Source organism: Lissotriton vulgaris, chromosome 4_1 (assembly GCF_964263255.1).
Source record: "Lissotriton vulgaris chromosome 4_1, aLisVul1.2, whole genome shotgun sequence".
Taxonomy (NCBI): Eukaryota; Metazoa; Chordata; class Amphibia; order Caudata; family Salamandridae; genus Lissotriton; species Lissotriton vulgaris.
In genome coordinates this window covers 2,075,942,814-2,075,966,835 of record NC_141691.1, presented here as the reverse complement: position 1 = coordinate 2,075,966,835, position 24,022 = coordinate 2,075,942,814, and the positions used below count along the sequence as shown (strand labels likewise).

General features: G+C 50.0%; 1 protein-coding gene across 3 annotated transcripts in view; it reads left to right on the top strand.

Moving 5' to 3' along the window:
- The window catches only part of ADCK5 (aarF domain containing kinase 5), a 249,863-nt gene that overhangs the window by 163,479 nt on the left and 62,362 nt on the right, over positions 1-24,022 (top strand). For all 3 annotated transcript variants that reach the window (XM_086966521.1, XM_086966523.1, XM_086966522.1), the window contains 2 exons: positions 4,746-4,821; positions 11,927-12,127. In XM_086966521.1, the coding sequence (XP_086822647.1) occupies positions 4,746-4,821; positions 11,927-12,127 (277 nt within the window). The remainder of the gene's footprint in view (positions 1-4,745; positions 4,822-11,926; positions 12,128-24,022) is intronic.

The window sequence follows — 24,022 nt, the reverse complement described above, 5'->3', positions numbered from 1 at the left end:
TTGCCAGGCATGTTTCACCTGCACATTGATCCTCCAGTGTAGAGGGGGATGGACTTCCTGTGTCGGGAAGCATTGCCAGGAATGATTCACCTGCTCATGGATCCTTCAGTGTAGAGGGGATGGACATCCTGTGTCGGGAAGCATTGCCAGGCATGATTCACCTGCACATGGATACTCCAGTGTAGATGGGATGGACAGCCTGTGTCGGGAAGCATTGCCAGGCATGATTCACCTGCACATGGATCCTTCATTGTAGAGGGGATGGACATCCTGTGTCTGGAAGCATTGCCAGGCATGATTCACCCTCTCATGGAGCCTCCAGTGTAGAGGGGATGGACATCCTGTGTCTGGAAGCATTGCCAGGCATGATTCACCCTCTCATGGAGCCTCCAGTGTAGAGGGAGATGGACATCCTGTGTCGGGAAGCATTGCCAGGCATGATTCACCTGCACATGGATCCTTCAGTGTAGATGGGATGGACAGCCTGTGTCTGGAAGCATTGCCAGGAATGATTCACCTGCTCATGGATCCTTCAGTGTAGATGGGATGGACAGCCTGTATCGGGAAGCATTGCCAGGAATGATTCACCTGCTCATGGATCCTTCAGTGTAGAGGGGATGGACATCCTGTGTCGGGGAAGCATTGCCAGGAATGATTCACCTGCTCATGGATCCTTCAGTGTAGAGGGGATGGACAGCCTATGTCTGGAAGCATTGCCAGGCATGATTCACCCTCTCATGGATCCTCCAGTGTAGAGGGGGTGGACATCCTGTGTCGGGAAGCATTGCCAGGCATGATTCATCTGCACATGAATCCTCCAGTGTAGAGGGGATGGAGAGCATGTGTCAGGAAGCATTGCCAGGCATGATTCACCTGCACATGAATCCTCCAGTGTAGAGGGGATGGACAGCCTGTGTCGGGAAGCATTGCCAGGAATGATTCACCTGCACATGGATCCTCCAGTGTAGAGGGGATGGACATCCTGTGTCGGGAAGCATTGCCTGGCTTGATTCACCTGCACATGGATCCTCCAGTGTAGAGGGGATGGACATCCTGTGTCGGGAAGCATTCCCAGGAATGATTCACCTGCTCATGGATCCTTCAGTGTAGAGGGGATGGACAGCCTGTGTCAGGAAGCATTGCCAGGCATGATTTACCCTCTGGTGGATCCTCCAGTGTAGAGGGGGTGGACATCCTGTGTAGGGAAGCATTGCCAGGCATGATTCACCTGCTCATGGATCCTCCAGTGTAGAGGGGATGGACATCCTGTGTTGGGAAGCATTGACAGGCATGATTCACCTGCACATGGATCCTCCAGTGTAGATGGGATGGACAGCCTGTGTCAGGAAGCTTTGCCAGGAATGATTCACCTGCTCATGGATCCTTCAGTGTAGAGGGGATGGACATCCTGTGTCCGGAAGCATTGCCAGGAATGATTCACCTGCTCATGGATCCTCCAGTGTAGAGGGGATGGACATCCTTTGTTGGGAAGCATTGCCAGGAATGATTCACCTGCTCATGGATCCTCCAGTGTAGAGGGGATGGACATCCTGTGTCGGGAAGCATTGCCTGGCTTGATTCACCTGCACATGAATCCTCCAGTGTAGAGGGGGTGGACATCCTGTGTCGGGAAGCATTGCCAGGCAGGATTCACCTGCTCATGGATCCTCCAGTGTAGAGGGGATGGACATCCTTTGTTGGGAAGCATTGCCAGGAATGATTCACCTGCTCATGGATCCTCCAGTGTAGAGGGGATGGACATCCTGTGTCGGGAAGCATTGCCTGGCTTGATTCACCTGCACATGAATCCTCCAGTGTAGAGGGGGTGGACATCCTGTGTCGGGAAGCAAGGCCAGGCAGGATTCACCTGCTCATGGATCCTCCAGTGTAGAGGGGATGGACATCCTGTGTCGGGAAGCATTGACAGGCATGATTCACCTGCACATGGATCCTCCAGTGTAGATGGGATGGACAGCCTGTGTCGGGAAGCATTGCCAGGCATGATTCACCCTCTCATGGAGCCTCCAGTGTAGAGGGGGTGGAGAGCATGTGCCGTGAAGAATTGGCTGACATGATTCACCTGCACATGGATCCTCCAGTGTAGAGGGGGTGGAGAGCATGTGTCGGGAAGAATTGCCTGACATGATTCACCTGCACAGGGATCCTCCAGTGTAGAGGGAGATGGACATCCTGTGTCGGGAAGCATTGGCAGGCATGATTCACCTGCACATGGATCCTCCAGTGTAGAGGGAGATGGACATCCTGTGTTGGGAAGCATTGCCAGGCATGATTCACCTGCACATGGATCCTCCAGTGTAGAGGGAGATGGACATCCTGTGTCGGGAAGCATTGCCAGGCATGATTCACCTGCACATTGATCCTCCAGTGTAGAGGGGGATGGACTTCCTGTGTCGGGAAGCATTGCCAGGAATGATTCACCTGCACATGGATCCTCCAGTGTAGAGGTGATGGACATCCTGTGTCGGGAAGCATTGCCAGGCATGATTCACCCTCTCATGGATCCCCAGTGTAGAGGGTATGGACATCCTGTGTCGGGAAGCATTGCCAGGATTGATTCACCTGCACATGAATCCTGCAGTGTAGACGGGATGGACATCCTGTGTGGGGAAGCATTGCCAGGAATGATTCACCTGCTCATGAATCCTCCAGTGAGGAGGGGATGGACATCCTGTGTCGGGAAGCATTGCCAGGCATGATTCACCTGCAGATGTATCCTCCAGTGTAGAGGGAGACGGACATCCTGTGTCGGGAAGCATTGCCAGGCATGATTCACCTGCACATGTAATGTTGGCTTCTTATATAGCGCACTAATCACCCCAAAAGGGTCTCAAGGCGCTTGCTTTGGGAACCCGTACTGGTTTTTCCCTGTGAGATAGCCCCTACTGGGCACCCCCAAGGTGAAAGCCAGGCATCCCGCTGCGGGGGCCGTAGTGGAGATTGAGCAAGCTATTGCCCAGAGTTGCAGAGTGAGAGCCCCTGATTTGAGTAGGCACCGAAGCGAGAATTATCGAGTCCGTGGACATTTTGAGCTTAAGACCCTGCCGCGTCGGGAATTGAACCCTGGTCCCGGTCTGACCTCTGCTTCAGGGCCTGCCTCCTCTAATCAGTGAGCCACACTTCCTCCAGTGTAGAGGGAGATGGACATCCTGTGTCGGGAAACATTGCCAGGCATGATTCACCTGCACATGAATCCTCCAGTGTAGAGGGGGTGGACATCCTGTGTCGGGAAGCATTGCCAGGCATGATTCACCCTCTCATGGATCCTCCAGTGTAGAGGGGGTGGACATCCTGTGTCGGGAAGCATTGCCAGGCATGATTCACCCTCTCATGGATCCTCCAGTGTAGAGGGGGTGGACATCCTGTGTCGGGAAGCATTGCTAGGCATGATTCACTTGCTCATGAATCCTCCAGTGTAGAGGGGATGGACAGCCTGTGTCGGGAAGCATTGCTATGCATGATTCACCTGCATATGAATCCTCTGGTGTAGATGGGATGGACAGCCTGTGTCGGGAAGCATTGCCAGGCATGATTCACCCTCTCATGGATACTCCAGTGTAGAGGGGGTGGACATCCTGTGTCGGGAAGCATTGCCAGGAATGATTCACCTGCTCACGGATCCTTCATTGTAGAGGGGATGGACATCCTGTGTCTGGAAGCATTGCCAGGCATGATTCACCCTCTCATGGAGCCTCCAGTGTAGAGGGAGATGGACATCCTGTGTCGGGAAGCATTGCCAGGCATGATTCACCCTCTCATGGAGCCTCCAGTGTAGAGGGGATGGACATCCTGTGTCAGGAAGCATTGCCAGGCATGATTCACCTGCACATGAATCCTCCAGTGTAGAGGGGATGGAGAGCATGTGTCAGGAAGCATTGCCAGGCATGATTCACCTGCACATGGATCCTCCAGTGTAGAGGGGGATGGACAGCCTGTGTCTGCAAGCATTGCCAGGAATGATTCACCTGCTTATGGATCCTTCAGTGTAGATGGGATGGACAGCCTGTGTCGGGAAGCATTGCCAGGAATGATTCACCTGCTCATGGATCTTTCAGTGTAGAGGGGATGGACATCCTGTGTCCGGAAGCATTGCCAGGCATGATTCACCTGCACATGGATCCTCCAGTGTAGAGGGGATGGACAGCGTATGTCTGGAAGCATTGCCAGGCATGATTCACCCTCTCATGGATCCTCCAGTGTAGAGGGGGTGGACATCCTGTGTCGGGAAGCATTGCCAGGCATGATTCACCTGCACATGAATCCTCCAGTGTAGAGGGGATGGAGAGCACGTGTCGGGAAGCATTGCCAGGCATGATTCACCTGCACATGGATCCTCCAGTGTAGAGGGGATGGACATCCTGTGTCGGGAAGCATTGCCTGGCTTGATTCACCTGCACATGGATCCTCCAGTGTAGAGGGAGATGGACATCCTGTGTCGGGAAGCATTGCCAGGCATGATTCACCTGCACATGAATCCTCCAGTGTAGAGGGGGATGGGGAGCGCGTGGCGGGAAGCACTTCCCTGGCATGATAAAAGCCTCTGGGTTCTCCTCCTATGCACGGCTCAACCTCCTTAGTTGTTGCTTGTAGGGCAGGACTCGAGTCCTTTTTGTACAGAAAGTGACGTCGTTGGCTATGTACATATTGAAGTTCCAGCCATGATCATTGTATGTTCAATCTTCTTCTGAAGGGGTTCAGCTGATAATCTATTTCTTTCTGTCCTGCAGGGCCTTGTCCAGTGGGATGCACATCTCTGTAGATTACTGGTGGACGACCCACGTGAGATTACGCGGCATTGATGAGGTATGTAATGGATGGGAGGTACTGGGATGTCTTGCTACTTAAGATGTGCGGAAAAGGCAAAGCATTGTATTATGTAAGATAATTTAGGGTGATTGGTTGATGAATGCCAGAGTATATAAGATATATATATTTGTGGCGGCAGGACAATGTATTTGAGTCTCTCAATCAGTGAATGTGAAGGGCTATACAAGAAGGTCCTTTGATAATTGGGTGAAGAATGTGAGGGACCGGTTACTCTGTCACACGCTTGATTGTTAATCCATCCACCTTATTACAAGTGGGTTTTATTTTACGACACTTGTAACAGAGTGGACAAGATATCTGTCATGTTTGTGAGGGGTAACCTGTTTGTCAAACTCTATCAGGGCCCTAAGAGAGGAGCTAGCTTGTAAGTGGTCATGGCGTCGCTTAAGCCTCACATGTATTAAAAACTTAAAAACATTACAACGCAATATTGAGAAACCTGCATATCTTTCCTGCAAATATTAAGTAAAGAGAGAAGTAAAGGTCAATCTTCTGCCCACGTTGATAAAAGATCTCTGTACATTAGAAATAGAAAACAATTCAACCATATTTTGCCTGAACAGTAAACCTTCACAAATGGCACTATTAGGCGACATTCTGTAGAGCTGATAAAGTTCTGACATGTAAATAATAAGCAATAATCATGAACAAAAAGGAAACCTTAAGATTGATAGTGAAAACTACTAGGAGTGTTGCCTGTTGAAAGCCAAGCATACTGGAATGTTGCACAATCTGTCCTATGGCTGGACCTGAAACCAGATTGAAACCTACAAGCAGATCATTTTCTTGGATATCTTTGTGGTGACGCTTGGAGAGAGCAAGGAGGCCGGAGATGTGAAAGTGGTCCCCGGTAGGAGAGTGGACTAGGAGATGTTTGAGGTGTGCTGCACTGGGGCACTGTGGAAGAAACCAGACAAGGTAGCGGAGCGCTTTGTTACAGGAGCGCGTTGCGTGTTGACCGCTTTTAATTGCATTTTGTGTGCTGAATTTGTGCTGCGCGTAGACAGTTGGGCTTTTTTAAAATTCCCTCTTACCCGCACAATAAATTGTGTCCCCCACCGCCGCTTGGCGGGCTTGGTTCCTGGGGTGGGCGCCATCGTTGAGAGGGGCAGAGCAGCTTCCTTCCGCCAGCGCTTGACTGCGCATGTGTCAGCGAGGGGACGCCTACTAAAGGCGAGTCCCTGGCGTTTTCCAGCAGACAAGGTAGCGGAGCGCTTTGTTACAGGAGCGCGTTGCGTGTTGACCGCTTTTAATTGCATTTTGTGTGCTGAATTTGTGCTGCGCGTAGACAGTTGGGCTTTTTTAAAATTCCCTCTTACCCGCACAATAAATTGTGTCCCCCACCGCCGCTTGGCGGGCTTGGTTCCTGGGGTGGGCGCCATCGTTGAGAGGGGCAGAGCAGCTTCCTTCCGCCAGCGCTTGACTGCGCATGTGTCAGCGAGGGGACGCCTACTAAAGGCGAGTCCCTGGCGTTTTCCAGCAGACAAGGTAGCGGAGCGCTTTGTTACAGGAGCGCGTTGCGTGTTGACCGCTTTTAATTGCATTTTGTGTGCTGAATTTGTGCTGCGCGTAGACAGTTGGGCTTTTTTAAAATTCCCTCTTACCCGCACAATAAATTGTGTCCCCCACCGCCGCTTGGCGGGCTTGGTTCCTGGGGTGGGCGCCATCGTTGAGAGGGGCAGAGCAGCTTCCTTCCGCCAGCGCTTGACTGCGCATGTGTCAGCGAGGGGACGCCTACTAAATGCTCCTCCCTTCCGTAGCGGGATCGCAGAGCGGGCTCGTCCTCGCGTGGCCGGAGTCTTGCCAGAGTCCTGCCCATCTGCGCCCGTCCGCGACAGGACGTGCTGGACGTGGCTGGACTCTGACCCCCCTCCTGGCCGTACTCCTGTTCATCATGCGGTGCTACACCAGAGACAGTCTGGCTGCCATCAACCGGTCCTGGGTGACCTGTACTGCACCTCGGGTGGATCCCTTATGCGGCCCGTTTTCGTGCGGTTGCGGATGTTTTACCCTGTCTGCCCCCGTAAGTAGGAACTGCAGGGAGGCCACCCGTGCGGCCATTAGCCCACAGCCTTTTATCACTTTATGGAATCTCAATGCCAGGTCGCTTGTTAGGCATCATCTAGATATTCGCGATCTGCTAGATGAGGAGTTGCCTGACCTATTCTGCGTGATGGAGACCTGGTTGCAGGATGCCGACACGGCCGTTGTCAATGTGGCCTTCCCGCCGGAATACTCGGTATTCACTTTAAACCGAGCTTCTAGAGGCGGAGGAATAGCTCTTGCTGTTAAATCCTGCTATTCTTGCACGTGGCATGGTCAAAAAATCCCGGGTTGCGAAAGTGCAATGTTCAAGGTAGCTATTACACCTAACTTCACCCTGTCGGGGCTATTGATTTATCGGCCCCCGGGGAGCGAAGTGGCCTTTAGAGCGGCGCTACCTGACGCCATTAGTGAACTGGCTACGGGGTGCTCCAATTTTTCCATCATTGGAGATTTAAATCTGCACTTTGACAACTTAACCAGCCCCTCGGTGTCCAGTTTTGTGGCAGATCTTGAGGCGCTCCAGCTGATTCAGCTGGTGGCACAGCCCACCCATTCAGGGGGTCATACCCTTGATCCGTTTTTCACTAATCTTACGGAAGCCTGCATTACCAGCTACACGCCCCTAGCATGGACTGATCATTACTTGATACAGATCCATTGCCCTACTCCGGCTATTCAACCTAAGCCAGTGGTGTGCTCGATTCCAAGACGACGCTGGAACAAACTTAAGCTGGACGAGTTTTTCCACCTCCTATCGGCTGACCCATTTGTCATCACGGGGTCGCCTGATCAGGTCTATGACAGGTTTTGCAATTGGGTATCCAGGGCTTTGGACACTCTTATTCCCTTGGTAGGCTGCAAAACTGGGACTGGTAAAGCCAGCCCCTGGTATGACGACTCACTGCGTGCACTGAAGGTCTCTTGTAGGCGTGCAGAGCGGGTTTGGCGTAAAGCCTATAACAGCACGAAGAAAGTCCTCTACCTGTCTACTGTGAAAGTGTATCACCGGGCGGTATGCAGAACTCGTGCCGCATTTTATGCTGCACAATTCAGGACTAGTTCGAACCCGTCTAAGGCTATTTTTAAGGTATTGAAAGACCTTACTGCCAAAAAGGTAACAACGACGTACCAGAGCTCTGTTGAGCACTGTGAAAAATTGGCAGAGTTCTTCCTGGAAAAGGTGAATGCCATTTATCGGGCCTTTCCTTTGGCCACTCCCTCGGCTAATCCATCTCCTAAGCCGCTACCATCTGAGGGATTGTGTTAGACGGACCGGGAGGGTCGGCCGAGGATAAGGGGAGAGGTCTCCGGGGAGAGCCGTCTCCAGCGATCGTACAGACAAGTAACTTCCCCCCCCCCCACAGACGGACACCACACAAGGGTAAAGTTCAACGAGACTTTATAGGCAATTCTTTAAGTACGATGGAATGGTACAAGGAGGTCTGGACTCAGGGGTCCCCTCGATTCTGGTCTCTGGTTTGGGAAAAGGGTAGCGGGACAGTCTTGTTACCAAAAAGGTGGAAATAGCTCTCAATCCTCGAGCTCGGCGTTCTAGATGATCGGGCCGCGGCGGAGCCAGCAGGTCCCGAGATGGACGAAGGAAACGACGGTCCGCGGCGGAGCCAGCAGGTCCCGATGAGATGATGGTTACAAACGGTCCGCGGCCACGCCAGCAGGTCCCGACGACGATGAAGGATCGGAAGGTTTACGAAGGTTGCGGCAGCGCCAGCAGGCAAGACGAAGGTGCACAAGGCAGAGCTACGGCAGCGCCAGTAGTCCGTCAAGGATGAGTTCTTCTTTGCGTCTCTCGACTCCAAGATACAACTGCCTTCCTGCTCTGGAGCTGCCCCAGTTATAGGGCTGATGTTCTTTGATGTCCGGACCCTCGCACCTGGAGGTCGGGAGGTCCGGGATGAGGGAGTCCAGACACCCAGCAGGGGGGTGGAGCCAGCGCCCGGGGAGGCGATGGGCGAGCGGCATTTGGCGGGGGAGAGCCATCGACACCTCTTTCTCCCATTGACTTGCCAAGTAGCCCGCTCACCTCCTGGGTGGATGGTGGTGCCGGGATGTCTGAGGCCTGGCTAGGCCCAGGGTTGAGGTCGATCGGGGGCCAGGCGGCCTCGTGGTGGAGTGTCCAAGATGGCGCCCCGGATGGGCGCGCGGGCCAGCAGTGGATCGGGCCCACGAGGTCGATATGTTCGAAGGCAGGGGTCCCTGAGGGGACGGAGGACGTGCAATGGTGGTGTGTGGTACTTGCGTGACCGGGCTCGGGCCTGGTCGGGCCGGGGGAGAGCGGCCCTTCATGTGGCCTGTCCAACAGATTGCATTCCTTTCCTATTTTAACATCTGATAGCCTAGACACATTGGCCCGTCAAGTGAAGTCTGGGTCCCCAGAGGATCCACTTTGCCCAGATGTGTTCAAAGACCTAGCGGTACATGATATCTCACCGCTATGCTCTCTGATCAACTCGTCATTAACAACTGGCGAGGTTCCACTGAAGTGGAAGCGAGCCATGGTTCGGCCTATCCTCAAGAAACCCAGCCTGGACGGCAGCAAGCCTGAGAGCTATCGGCCGATTTCACTCTTGCCGTGGCCGGCCAAGGTTACAGAGGCGCATGTAAATGCTGTCCTCTCGGAACATCTCCGCCGGGCAGATATCCTCGACGCGACGCAGAATGGGTTTAGGGCTGGTCATAGCACAGAGACGGCTCTGCTTTATATGGTGGAGCACCTTCGCTCCGTGCTTGACGCGGGACAAACGGCAGCGCTTGTGCTATTAGATCTGAGCGCTGCCTTTGACACCGTCTCGCACCCGATCCTTCTGCGGCGCCTAGAGGAGGCTGGTGTCACCGGTATCGCTCTCCAGTGGTTCCGGTCGTTTTTAGCCAACCGGGCCTTTAGCGTGACCGTCCCACCTTACCAGTCCAAATTCCATCCATTGAACCTGGGGGTCCCCCAAGGCTCCTCGCTGAGTCCTACGTTGTTTAATCTATACGTAAGGCCGCTAGCTGAGGTTGTCAGGCAATGGGGTATGACGATGGTGTCATACGCCGATGACACCCAGCTAGCGGTTACGATCAGCGGGGATGCCGAAGTCGATGCCCCCAGGTTTCAACAAGGACTGCGGGCGGTCGCCAGCTGGATGACGTCCAACTGTCTCCAGCTGAACGCTAGTAAGACCGAGGTCATGGTCTTTGGCAGACAGCCGGATCTTTGGGGAGAGAGATGGTGGCCTGGGGATTTGGGTCCTGCTCCCATCCCAGTCGCCGAGCTTAAGAACCTCGGGGTCTGGCTGGACCCTTCCCTTACGTTTGTGTGTCATACCAAACGCACGGCGGCCTGCTGCTTTGGCATCCTGCGCGGGCTCCGTCCAGTGCTTAAGTTCTTCGATGCCCCCACCAGGCAACTCATGATCCAAGCCACTGTCATCTCCAGGCTGGATTATGCGAGTTCCTTACTGGTTGGTCTGAATCAGGCGGAGATTGGGCGTCTACAACGGATTCAGAACGCCGCAGCAAGAGCGGTGGTAGGCCTCCCAAGATTCTGCCCTACCTCCAGTACCCTGCGGTCACTGCATTGGCTCCCGGTGGCCCAGCGGATTCAGTTCAAGGTCCTCTGTGTCGCCTATAAAATTCTGAAGGGGTCCCCAGCAATGATTCTTATGGCCCTCCTCGCTCATTACACCCCAGCTCGACTCTTAAGATCTGCGGACCTAGAACTGGCTGTTGTGCCGCGCTTCAAGCGGAGTAGAGCTGGAGGACGTTCGTTCCGAGTGCGCGCAGCGGACCTGTGGAACTCCCTGCCCCCGGCGATTCGTGCTATGAGGGATTTGCTTTCCTTTCGCCGTGCGGTGAAAACCTTTTTATTTCCTTAGTTCGTTTACACTGTTTGTCTATTGTTTAGTTGTGTTGTGCAGCTGCCTTGTCGGGCGCCAGGACGCTCCTTAGCTGGAGCATCTGTGCGCCAAATAAAAACGCATAACATAACATAACATAACATATTATGAGGAGGTATGTTGGTAAAAGCCCTTAGTGGGCGAGAAATGCTTAGGTAAGCTCTTTGACAAGAGCAGGAGGAATCTGGTCATCGGAGACAGGTGAAAGAGCTCTACACTGTCGGTCTCAGTGTGAGATGAAGAAGGCTGACCAAATGTAATGAATGAGAGGGGACGCGGGAGGGCGGAAGATGTAACTGTGTGAAAGATGAGCAATAGTACAGTGGATGAAGTAGTTATGTGAAGGGATAATGAATGTGAAGGGACAATGGAGGATGGGACTGTGTGAAACATGGGCAATGGGACACTGGATGAAGTAATCCTGTGAAGGTGTTGCCTTTTTATTTTTTTTATTTTTACACAAGTGTTGTGATTAGAGCTCTAGTAGATTGGAGGAGGAGGTATTGGTGGGTGAGTGGGTGGGTGTCTGTGTGTTTGTGTCAGATGAATGTGCAAGTGAGACAGTGGGCACCTCTAGTGATGTGGTGTGGATGAAGTAAAGTGATAGGAGGAGGTATAGTGATTTGAGGTGGATGAACTTGGTAATAGGAGGAATATGTAGCGCCATTGATTGGGTGAGATGATGGGTGAAAGAATGCGAGATGCCATAGGGAATAGACGTGATGGGTTATTTGAGAATGAAAGACGTGTATGTCAGTGCATTTTTGTATGGACTGTTTATATAGCGCAAGCCTATCAAAAAACCAGGAGAAGCGCTGTCCCAGGTCATAGGTGATGGAATAAGCTACGGCATGAAGAGGTGAGTGCTGAGAGGCAAAGTGATGTTACATGTCTGATGGCAGCTGACAGATGTGAGGTGAGTCCACATATTGAAACTTCTGTCTCCTGCTGCGGTGCCTCTTCCTGGAGAATGGAGCTGCTTGTGACTGTTCTGTGTTCTTCTGTAATTGGGTGGGTTGGTTTGTGTTGTTGACTTCATGGCACATAGTCAGCGTTTTTGCAGTCTGTGAAGTTTGTCTTAGGTGTAGGAGACCCCCATGTACAAGGGTAAACCCTGGCTCTTCCTTCTCTCTGGGTAGAACAGCCTGGATTACAAACAGCAGATGTCGGCCTGCCACCAGCGGGCTGCAGATACCTTGGTGGATGGAGCTGTTCGCAACGGAGGGCTCTACGTGAAGCTTGGACAAGGGCTTTGTGCCTTCAACCACCTGCTGCCTCCAGAGTACACCAGCACCCTGCGTGTGCTAGAGGACCGCGCTCTGAACCGCCGGTACAAGGAGGTGAGTGCAACCTTTTTCAACCTCAGTTTAGTGTGAACAACCTGTGCAGTGAGGGGACATTGTAACGTCAGGGGCTAGCTACCCATCGTGCGATTTCTTGATTACTGGCTCACGGGGGCCTGGGCAGTTAGACGACATCTCTGAAAGGCTGGTATCCCATCTGAAAGAATAGTGAGTGAAGCCTCGGACCTCTCTGCCGAATGCATGGATCTCATCTGACACAAATGCAAAAAGAGGTCTGAACTGGTGTGGTGAAGTGAGCTAAAGAACGATGATGGATTCAACCCAGATCTGTGACTGGGCGAGAGTGTCTGAAAAGTTTCAGCGCTCCATCCATCATCTCCTTGTGTTTGCTTTGTTCGCCCTAACTTGGCAGGGTATGCCCAGACGTGGATCCCTTGCTCACTTTGCCACTGGATTCAAGCTAGCCTGGCTGATGAAAGGTGTTACCCCGAAACCGGTCATCTGAAGCTTGTTTCCGGTCCAGGGAAGACATGACTTGGCAGTTCGGGCTGGACTGTTCCCATGAGGCACAGGGTTAGACTGATTTGCATATGGCTGGGTCTGAACTGGGGTGGCACAGTGTGCTAAGAACAATGATGGATTTAACACAGATCTGTGAGCGGGTATGAGTGTCTGAAAAATGTCAGCTCTCTGTCCATCAACTCCTTGTGTTTACTTTGTTCACCCTAAGTTGGCAGGGTATGCCAGATGTGGGTCCCTTGATCACTTTGCCACTGGATTCAAGCTAGCCTGGCTGATAGGGTGTGTTACCCTGAAACTCGTCTCAGGATGCTTGTTTCCGGTCCAGGGAAGACCTGGCTTGGCAGTTAGGGCTGGACTGTTCCCATGAGTAACAGGGTCAAGACTGATTTGCATATAGCTGTGTCTGAACTGAGGTGGTTAAGTGAGCTAAAGAACGATGATGGATTCAACCTAGATCTGTCACTAGGGGTGAGTGTCCGAAAAGTTTCAGCGCTCCATTCATCACTCCTTGTGTTTGCTTTGTTTGCCCTAAAAGGGCAGGGTATACCCAGACGTTGGTCCCTTGCTCACTTTGCCACTGGATTCAAGCTAACCTGGCAGATTCAGGGTGTTACCCCAAAACCGGTCCCAGGATGCTTGTTTCTGGTCCAGGGAAGACCTGGTTTGGCAGTTCGGGCTGGACTGTTCCCATGAGGAACAGGGTCAAGACTGAATTGCATATAGCTGGACCTGAACTGGGGTGGCGAAGTGAGCTAAAGAGCGATGGTGGATTCAACCCAGATTTGTGACTGGGGGTGAGTGTAGCTCTCCGTCCATCATCTCCTTGTGTTTGCTCCCATCTGACACAAAGCCAGCTGCTGACAGTCAGATGGTGAAAATGCAGTGAATTTGTTCTATGTGCTTCACACAGCTAATGCAATTCGGCTCGTAGCATAACCAGGATTTCTGTGGAATACTTATCACTCAGTCTATTTCTCATTAAACTACATGTGTAAATAAACATAGTTCTTTCAGAAGGCCTGTGCCCTCTCTTTATGAGCCTGACATCTACTTGTGCCAACAGAGAGAACACTGTCTGTCTATAGACCCAGGATGCAGTGGCTTCATTCTCCTGCTCTCTTTTCTCTCCATTTCCCGTTCTGCCCACTCCTATTCAGTTCATCCCTCATGCTGCCAGCTTGTTCGATTCCATGGCGGCTGCGAGTTGTGGTAGAAGGTAGTGGCATGTTTCACGCCCTAAGCAAACACAAAGAGATGATTGCTGAAACTTTTCAGACACTCACCCCAGCCATATTGTAAAGTGGAGAGACCAGGGGAAGTGGGTAGTGTTTTTTCCATCATAACATAAGGTGCTGTCCACTCTATTTAAAAAAGAAACCAGACTGACCCCTCTTGTGAGCAATCATTAATCCAATGAGGTCACTGCATTTTCCAGGCGCTGTACTCTGCAGTGCCCTTCAGAAACACGTCTGATTCTAGGAATAATTTCCGAAATCTTTTGTCTGACTTCTGTTAGGAGCTGGAACATCCCAGTCCCTTCTTACTGGGTATATGCTTGGGACTGCTCATTATTCCGAAGAATATTTCTGTAGTAGGGGATTTCTGTGTATAGTCATAATCTAGTGAATAGTCCCGCCTATGTGCGTGGACCCCGGAGCAATCAAAAATAATCTCTTAAATTGTCAAAAAATGCAGAACTGCAAAGACACTTAAGAGAGAATTTAAAGACAGATAATGCAGCCTATATCCACAGGCTACACTGTCCAGTACTTCAACTAGAAATTCCACCAAAAAAAACACACAAACAGCACAGCTTGCCCAGTTTCCTCACAGAGAAAACTTGCCTCTACCAGCAAAAGCCTCTGGAATGATAGAGAGGAAGGTATGGACAGACAAGCCCCATAGGCTGCCATTATGTGGCTCAAATAGGATACTGTGCCTTTAAGAAAACTTTCCAGAACTCTCTCAGTATCCCAGAATGCACTGCAGGTCCTTTTTACTTTCAGTTCTTTTTTTCCGGCTCCTGCAAGCAGGACCCTGGAGCATTGAGCTCCCTTTCAAGGGTTTATTTGGTGATTTTCTCACTTTTTCTTGTGGGCGGTGCTTGTTGTTAAGTACTAAGCCTTTTTTCTTCACTGTATTGTCAAAATGCCTGGCTTATTTGACAATTGCCCAGAGTGTGATAAAAAAAGGCCAAATCCGACCCACATGGAGTGTGCATCGTCTGCCTCACCTCTTCTCATGCCCCAGAGGAGTGTGAAATCTGCAAAACCTTCTCTGCCAGGACCCTGAGAGAGAGGATGAAGATCAGGCTACAAGGCCTCGAGGACAGACGTCAGAAGGCATAATTTGGGTCAGGGCATGCTTCATCTGCCCATGCTGAGGCCTCTGGGGGGCTCCCGAGTGGCAGGAAGTCCAGCAAGCATCCCCATACTCCGCCAGCGTCGCCTGCGGCGTCGAGGGGGATGACAACGGTCTGTTCCCCATCTCCCCGTGGCTCTGGGGAGAGCGGGTTCAGCGTCGAGGGAGCTGAACAGACCACCGTTGACAGCATCGTCGTCCACATCGTCAACGTCATCGGCGTCAAGAAAAGGCCCGGCGTCGGCGCTCGCCGTTGAGGCGACACCGCCGTTCACCGTCGGCGAAGAGGAGAAGATCGGCGTCGAGGGGATCCTCGCTGTCAAGGAGGCGTTCGAGTTCGCCGTCGTGGAGGCGTTCGCCGTAGAGGAGGCGTTCGCCATCGAGGAGGCGCCACTGGTCGACGTCGAGAAGACGTTCCTTGACGTCGAGGCGGCGTTCTTTGACACCAAGGAAGCGAAGGAGGAGTCCTGACACTCGGAGGTCGCCGATTGGTTCGCCATCGTCGCCAAGGAAGAAGACAAAGTCACCGGGCTCGGTGTACTCAGTTGTGTATACGCCTACTAAACCTAGGTCGCCTTCCCCTCCTCCTTTGCCGAAGGGTCCGCCTCCGCGGAACCCCACCCCGCCTCCACCACCGCCTCGTGGGCCGGCTCCTCGTCAGTCACCGCCGCCTCAACTTCCACCGCCTCTTCCCTCCGTTCCTCCACCTGTGCCTCCACCCAGGACGACCTCGTTGCCACGTTATCCAATGCCTCCTAAGGGGACCCCTCAGCCGAGGGTCCCGGCCAGGCCGACATCACCTGCTCCTGCGAGGCCTGCGGATCGGCCAAGGCCGAGAAGATCGCACTCCCGCTCCGGCCGGAGAGGGAGGTCGCGGAGTCGTGGCCGGTCGTCATCTCGATCTAGACGACGCCACAGGAGGCGCAGATCCAGATCCCGCACAGGCTCTTCCACCAGGGATTATTCACTGACGCTGTCGGAGTCTCCAGGGACGAGGGTGTCGCCCGTTGACGATATCGTCTCCTTCCAGGAAGTGCTGTTGAGGGGTGCGGCTAAGCTAGGTATCATGGTGACGGTGCCAACACCTACGACGTCTGTGATCTTCGAGATGTTTCACAAGAAGCATTTCTCTCAACCGCTGCTGCCGTTGGTACCTGAGGTTCCGTGACGATTTGAACCCGTGTTTTCAAGTTTGTCGGAAATACATAATATTAGTATCGGCGAACCGCAAATGATCCATTTAGCATATCCTGGTGTTTTCGCTACGATACGAGCAAGAGCACTCCTGTTATGAACACATTTCTGATCTACCCACGGCATCCATCTTAGATCATGTCCGCCATTTTGTGTTTCTTGCCCTCACATATGCAATAACCTCTGATCACTTCATTTCGATTAAGGACACGTAGCCTTAGCCGGAGATTCACCTCTTTCATGACACGTGTGCCTTAAACCAGATCACGCTGTAGCTGTATGACTCGACAAAGGCTGCCTCCTCTGCCCGAGGCCAGCCCACCTGAACTGGTTCTCGTGTCCATTGTCCTGATCATGATTAGGCGGCCGAAGCCGGTAGCCTTGCCCATTTACAACCCACAAACATCTCTTATCCCGCTTTTCTATCTCTTGCACCTGGCTCTGCTCCTTTCCTTCTGGGCCTTTATTAGGGGGAGGTAACGAACTTTACGATGAGGCGGTCCGGCTCTTGAATGCAATATTGACAAGGGATTGTGATGAACTAGTGGGAACCCCTCTTCGTGATGTTTGGCATCAGATATTATCGACAGTTCCTGTGTAACGCCAAATATTTATTGTTTAAGACACAAAGGTTTAGGAATGTACTGACATGTGAAATATTTGCCTGAAGCACAATTTTTAGTATATAAGGAGCAACCCTCAATGTACAAATCGAACAGGCTCCTAGTCTCTGCCCGTGTGTAGATTCTGTGACTTCTGTGTCCCTGCAGTAATAAACCTTTGGTCTTTGACGCCACCATCGAGAAGCCCGTGTTTCTGTTCATTTGCGCACCAAGGCAGGTGGAACTCCGGGGTCTTTGGGTGTTGTTCCCTGACACCTCTGGACGGAACCAAAAAGTCCAGAACTCCAATTGGCGCCCAACGTGGGGCGACGTCATTCGGTACCGGTCCAAAAGCCTGAAGAGTTCGAGGAGCTTCGTGTGAAGATTTCCGAGGGAGGCGCCCCACTTCATCGATCCCGGCATATCGCAAAAGTGGCCCGAAGTTCTCTTCCACGAGGGTTCCCGTTCAGGACGGCTGCAGTGGGCCGTTGCCTTGACCGTCGCCCTGTCTTGGACCCGAGGTGCAGCCCTCAGTACAGCGAAACGTGACGGGTTTCTCCTTGGTGACGTCTTCAGTGCCTCAGTTAAGTATTTAGTGATAGCTAGCTGGTTACTTTGTGAGGATTGTTAAAATCCTTGATCGGTTCTTGGTTTGGTTTGGTTTCGTAAGATTATCACTAGTTGTTCTGGTTACGATAATCTATTTGGTTCAGTTTGGGTATCGATACATTAGTTTGGTTTTGGTAGGCCTAAGTTCTTGGTTCGAGTGCACATATTTGTTCCGTGTTTTGTTTGTTTTGTGTTCCAGACTGAAAATGGTAAGTCGGAAAATGTTGTCTTGTTTTGGTTGCAACCATGACTCACGATTGGAGGATTCCTGTCTGGTTCCTCCGATTGGGACTCCCCTATATGACTTGTACTGTAAACATGGTGTGGGTCCTATATCTTATAATGAGGTGTGGGTCCGTTACTGTAAGAAGGATGGTGTCCTTAGTTGGCCACTACATGGTAGTTTTGAACCCGAGATTCTTGATAATTTAGAAGCGAAATTGTTTAGGAAGAAAGCCCGGCCGGCAATGTTTGATTCTTTCCGTTATTGGCGAAAAGAGTCCAAACAGAGAGAAATAAAAAGGTTGAAGAGAGAACAGAAAGAGAAAGAAGAGCTAACTCTAGAGCAAGCAACTAAACAGTTGCAGGATAATGAGTGCGAAAAAGCCATAGATGTAGCAATTAGAGAGCATAATTTAGCGATTGACAAGTGCTACCCTGCCTTGCCATCGAAAACAGCTAAGATACTGGAGGATTCCGAAAACGATCCTCTGTTGTCTTATCTGTTACGGTCACCTCCACCGTACGCACAAGGTGCTACGGCCCAACTTGTACCGAATGTCCAATTGCCGGTTGCTGGACAACCTGGTGTTCTTGTTCCTCAGAATCTAGTTCCTGTACCTCCTGTGGTTAATGTGAATATTCCTACGGCTCCTCCTCTTCTTGGGTTGCCGTCCTCTATACCTGTATCTGTCTCGCTTACACCTACTACATCACAAACTATTTTTCTCGATACTCCTACTGCTTCGCAATCTGTTCCTACCTCTACTGTGTTCTCTACGTCTGCGAGTGTGTTAACTCCACTTTCTGTACGTCGGAAAATAACTGATTCTGTTGCTAATATACTGTCTCCTTTATATAAATCTTTAATTAAGACTCCTACTTCTGATTCAGTTCAGAGACGTAGTCAGCTACCAAGTACTGAAGAACGGGGAGTTTTAGATTCCACGGCTCTCAGATGGATTACGAAAGTTAGAAGATATAGTACGAGAGATGTACTAGATACGTTTATGCAGTGGAAGGAACCAACGCAACGGTACGTCTTTGATGAGATGTGCTCGTTGTTACGTGAGGAAATAAAGGAAGATGATGTTGAATCAGACTTGGAGGATTTAATTAAAATTCAAAAAGAGTTTGCTGCAGGAATGATAGTGGGTGATAATATAAAAGAAGCGATGGAACTCATTTTGAGTTTTAGGAATGATCCATCTCTTCGTTCGCCGAGAGATTTAGAGAAAGGTAAAATGAAGCCAAGTCGCCAATATCCTATGAGGGAGGTTCCTCCAATCTGGCGCGAAGCAATACAACGTGATGATAATGCGGGTATTGCAGCTGCTCCAGCACAGTTCCAACGAGTGTGGATACACATTCCATGGAAGCGAGCTGAAGTGCTAGCGGTGAAACAGGCCTTGCCAGATCCGCGTAAAAATCCAGCTGGATATTACAAGGAATTAACACAGACAGTTGAGGCTTGTATAATGAACTTAGCGGACATCGATATGTTATTTGGTAATGTAGTTCCACAACCAGTGTGGGCTAAAATTCGTAGGGAGGATCATCAAGCAGCCTTAGGTGGTGATTGGGCAGCTATCACTGCAGCGGATGGTCAGCAAACGGGTGGTGCAAAACCCGAACCACTAATTGCTAATCTTCCAGGTAGAATAATTGACTTAATGAAGACTCTGATGCCTGCGTTGCGTGTTAATTGGGATAAATTATCCGCATGCAAGCAAAAGAAAGATGAAAGTGTCTCCGACTTCTTCACGAGGTTCGAAGAGACTTTTGTAGATCATAGTGGTCAGGATATGAGCACTGAAGGAGGACAGAGACTGTTTGTCGATAAATTTGTGCATAATTTGTTACCTGAATTATGCAATAAATTAAAGGATTCAGAAAGTGCGTGGGCTGTTTCTACAACTGCGCAAATACTTGCGACTGCACAGTACTACGAAAATAGGGATAAAGAGGAAAAGGAAAAATCAGAGAAGAAAACGAAAGATTTAAAGACTAAAGTTCTTTTACAGCAGGCGTATCCGCCTCGCACGAATCAGACTAATATGCAGCAGAATTCGTATCAGAGGACAGATTATAGTTCAACCAGACCTCAATATCAGTGGAATCAGTGTGCGTACTGTAAGAAAGAGGGTCACTACAAAAATGAATGTCCAATCTTAGCGCAAAATAATGCAGCAGCAGCTCAGAGAGGTCGTGGTGGTTTTGCGCAGAATTCTAGAGGTCGAGGGCGAGGTGCTATGCCTCCGCAAACGAATGATCGTCCCTCCAATCACTTTGATCAACGAAATGTACAGTCAGCTCAACAAAATAGATCTCAGCAATATCTTGTTGAAGATTATTGTGAAGTGGATGAGGGATTTCAGCAAAATGGGTACTAGGACAGCCATGGACAAAGAGAGGGAGTAGTATCAGTTCCAGTGGATCAGAGTGGGCCTTATGTCGCAGGTATAGTCGAACCGTTTCTGTTGGATACTGGTGCCGCAAAAAGTTCTATCATTCATGCGAAACTCCCTGGCGCACCTTTGTCCGGCTCAACAAATGTGTCCGTAGGTTTTTCAGGCGCCCCTGTTTACAACCCGATATCTGGTCCTTTGTCTATTTCTGTTGGACCGTGTCAATTGAAAGCACCCTTGATTTTGACGACGGGTTGTAATGAAAATCTGCTTGGTTTAGACTTGTTAAAACGACTATATGCGACATTGTACTGTTCTCCGGAAGGGGTACAGCTTACGTTGGGTAAAAGAATCACCTCTCCGATGTACTTGTCAATGGACGCACTCCCGCCAGAGCTGCGCTCACTCCCTGATTCTCTTTGGGCGACTGGTCCTAATGATGTAGGCCTTTTAGAAATACCACCGTATGTAGTAACTTTGAAAGCAAATGTAAAATTTCCAAGAATTCCCCAATATAAAATATCCAGTGAAGGAGAACGTGCACTTTTATTGATTGTGCAAGATTTGATTAAGAAAGGTGTGGTTGAAGAAACTCGAGGAAATGTTTGTAATAGTCCTGTATTACCGATTCTGAAACGAACTGATCCTACGAAACCTCCAGTGTACAGGTTTGTCATAGACCTTAGAGAAGTTAATAAGATTGTGGTTCCGCAGTTTCCTGTGGTTCCAGACATTACTGCATTGTTAACATTGATTCCTGCTACAGCCACTTGGTTCTCAGTCATCGACTTGAAGAATGCCTTTTTCAGCATTCCGATAGCCGAGGAAAGCAGAGATATTTTTGGCTTCTGTCTAGGAGGTCGAAGTTTCAGATTTAAACGCGCTCCACAGGGCTACTGTGAAAGTCCATCTATTTATAGTCAAGCATTAAAAAGCTAGCTAGATTCTTTTGTCCTTCCTCCAAGTTCTGCCCTAGTACAGTACGTAGACGATCTTTTAGTGGCTGCCGATGACAAGGAAACTTGCAAAGCAGCTACAGTTTCGTTATTACATCATTTGTCTGATTTGAATCACAAGGTGTCACCTTCCAAGATGCAATACTGCTGCCAAGAAGTGACCTACCTAGGTCATCTCTTGTCAAAGGAGGGAAGGAAGTTGACCCCAGAAAGAATAAAAGCAATTACGCAAATGAGTGTTCCACGCACACAGAGAGAAGTACGTGCCTTTTTAGGTATTACCTCCTACTGTAGGCAGTGGATTCCAAATTTTTCTCTTTTAGCGAAACCATTGGTAGCTTTGACTGGAAAAAATGTTCCGAGTCCGGTGCCATGGTCTGATGAATGTCAAGAGAGTTTTACTGAATTACGAAAAGCCTTGTGTTCAGCTCCTGTATTGGGTACACCTGATTACAGTAAGCCATTCACGCTCTACGTTCACGAAAGGGAAGGTTGCGCGTTGAGTGTCCTGACACAGAAGTTTGGTGATAAACAACGCCCTTGTGCGTATTTCTCATCAACATTAGATCCGGTAGCTAGAGCGTTGCCTAGTTGCTTGAGAGCTACAGCAGCAGCTGCGGCTTCCATTCGGCAATCTGCTGGTTTGGTGATGAACAACATGCTAGTGGTCATGGTTCCTCATGCAGTGGATACACTCATGAACCGAACGAAGACACAACACCTTACTAGTGCGAGATTATCTGGTTATGAGCTGACATTACTAGCGAGTCATATTCAGATCAAAAGATGTAATGTATTGAATCCAGCAACGCTGTTGCCGACTGATCAAGAGTCGAGTGATTCTGAGCCACATGACTGTTTTTTTAAAACGGAGGAAGAGACAAAAGGACGCATCGATTTGAAAGATACTCCGTTATCCGATCCGGATGGTACGCTGTATGTGGACGGGTCATGTTTTAAATTGGAGAATGGTGATGTGACTGCTGCTTACGCGGTAACGACGTTGAAGACGATTGTGGAGACTGCAAGAGTGAGTCAGAATTCTGCCCAAGCTGCAGAATTAATAGCTCTAACGAGAGCATGTGTTTTAGCTGAGGGAAAGAGAGTGAATGTGTTCACAGATAGTCAGTACGCATTTGGCGTGGCCCATAGTTTTGGCCGGTTGTGGAGAGAAAGAGGTTTCATTACGTCCCATGGGACTAAGATTCAACATGGTCAGCTAGTTAACGACTTGTTGGAATCTCTAACCTTGCCGACTGAAGTTGCAATTGTAAAGTGCAGTGCTCATAAAGCAATCACGGATGATGTTGGACGTGGGAATGCTTTTGCTGATGAAATTGCTAAACAGACAGCTAGAGACATGATGAGTAGAATGTATGTTGCAACGTCTGCAAGATGGATCGCTGAGTCTGGGATGTGTGAGGATACAATGGAAAGTGTGAAAGAGATTCAGAGAGAAGCAACTGAGGAAGAGAAACGTGTATGGAGAGAGAGTACGGGCAAGTTGGACTCGAATGGATGTTGGATTGATTTGACAGAGCAGCAGCGTTGGATGTTGCCGGATGCGTATGTGCTTGCAGTAGTGACAATGGCGCACGGAGTAGCGCATATAAGTTCTAAAGGGATATGTAAGATGTTGGCTCCGGTCTGGAAGAATGAGGGAATAAGTAAGTGTGCAGAGAGAGTGGTGAAAAATTGTATGGTGTGCCTGATGCATAATCCTGGCAAGGGAACTCCAACTCCAGCTGGTCATTTCGCTCCTCCTTCCTGCCCCTTTGAAGTGATTCAGTTAGACTTCATTCACATGGAACGCTGTAATAATTTAAAATATGTCCTAGTGGTGGTTTGTGCTTTTTCCAGGTGGATAGAAGCATACCCACTGAAGGACAATACTGCCTTATCAACTGCCAAAATTCTTCTCAAAGAATATTTCCCTAGATTTGGAATGCCACGGATTGTATGGTCAGATAACGGAAGTGAGTTTATAGGGAAAGTTATGCAGAGTGTATGTGCAGGCCTAGGTTTGAAACAGAAATTTCACAGTGCGAACCATCCCCAGTCAGCTGGTTTAGTGGAGGGTTACAATGGCACCCTCAAGCTGAAGATAGCTAAAATACAAGCATCCACAGGTTTAGCCTGGCCAGATGCACTGCCTTTGGCTCTGTTATCCACAAGAGCGACTGTACATTCTCGAGTAGGGCTTAGCCCTTATGAGATTGTATTTGGTCGTCCTGCCAATATTTGGGGGGTGCCAAGGCCAAGGGAGTTCAGACAGCTAGAATATCCTATGTTGATAGACTACCTTTACGACTTGACTGCTAAATTAAGTCTTATTCATCAACAGGTCTTTGATGCATTGCCAAAACCTCCGGAGAGTCCAGGGCATCAGCTGAAACCAGGAGACCTGGTTGTCATCAAGAACTTCGCGAGAACGAAGAACCTTCAACCAAGATTTGTGGGGCCCTTTCAGATCTTACTGACAACGAGGACAGCCGTTCGTGTAGCTGGCCGCAAACACTGGGTACACGCGTCACATGTAAAGCGTGTACCCTTGCCGCTACCCTACGACAACTGGGTGAAAAAGGGAATTGGTGCCTCCGAAACTGAAAGCACACCGAAGTTCCTTCCTTTCAGCGATGCCGAATTGATTACTGATGCTCCAAAATCTGACTCTCCTCCTGAAAAGACTCTTTTGAACACTGAACATTTGTCTCCAGCATCAGAAGAAACTTTGCTATCTGCGAACTTAAACACTGCAACAGCTGCTAGTGATACACTATTTTCCGATCAGACAATACCTGCGAAGCAGAGATACAACCTGAGAAAACGTAAAATGGACAAATAAAGCAGGCAACTGCATATTGTGATTTTGATATATTGAACCTTTGACGTATTGAACATTTGCCTTCAGCCAGGAAGTTTGCTATTGTTTATTGTTTTTTTAAATTGCCTTACCGTCTGGGTAGCCGTAGGGTCGTGGCTGTGTGCCTAGTTTGAATTTGCAGGGGTCTGACACAAGGTCGATCTTTCTGTTGGTTCTGGGAACTCCCAGGGCTGACA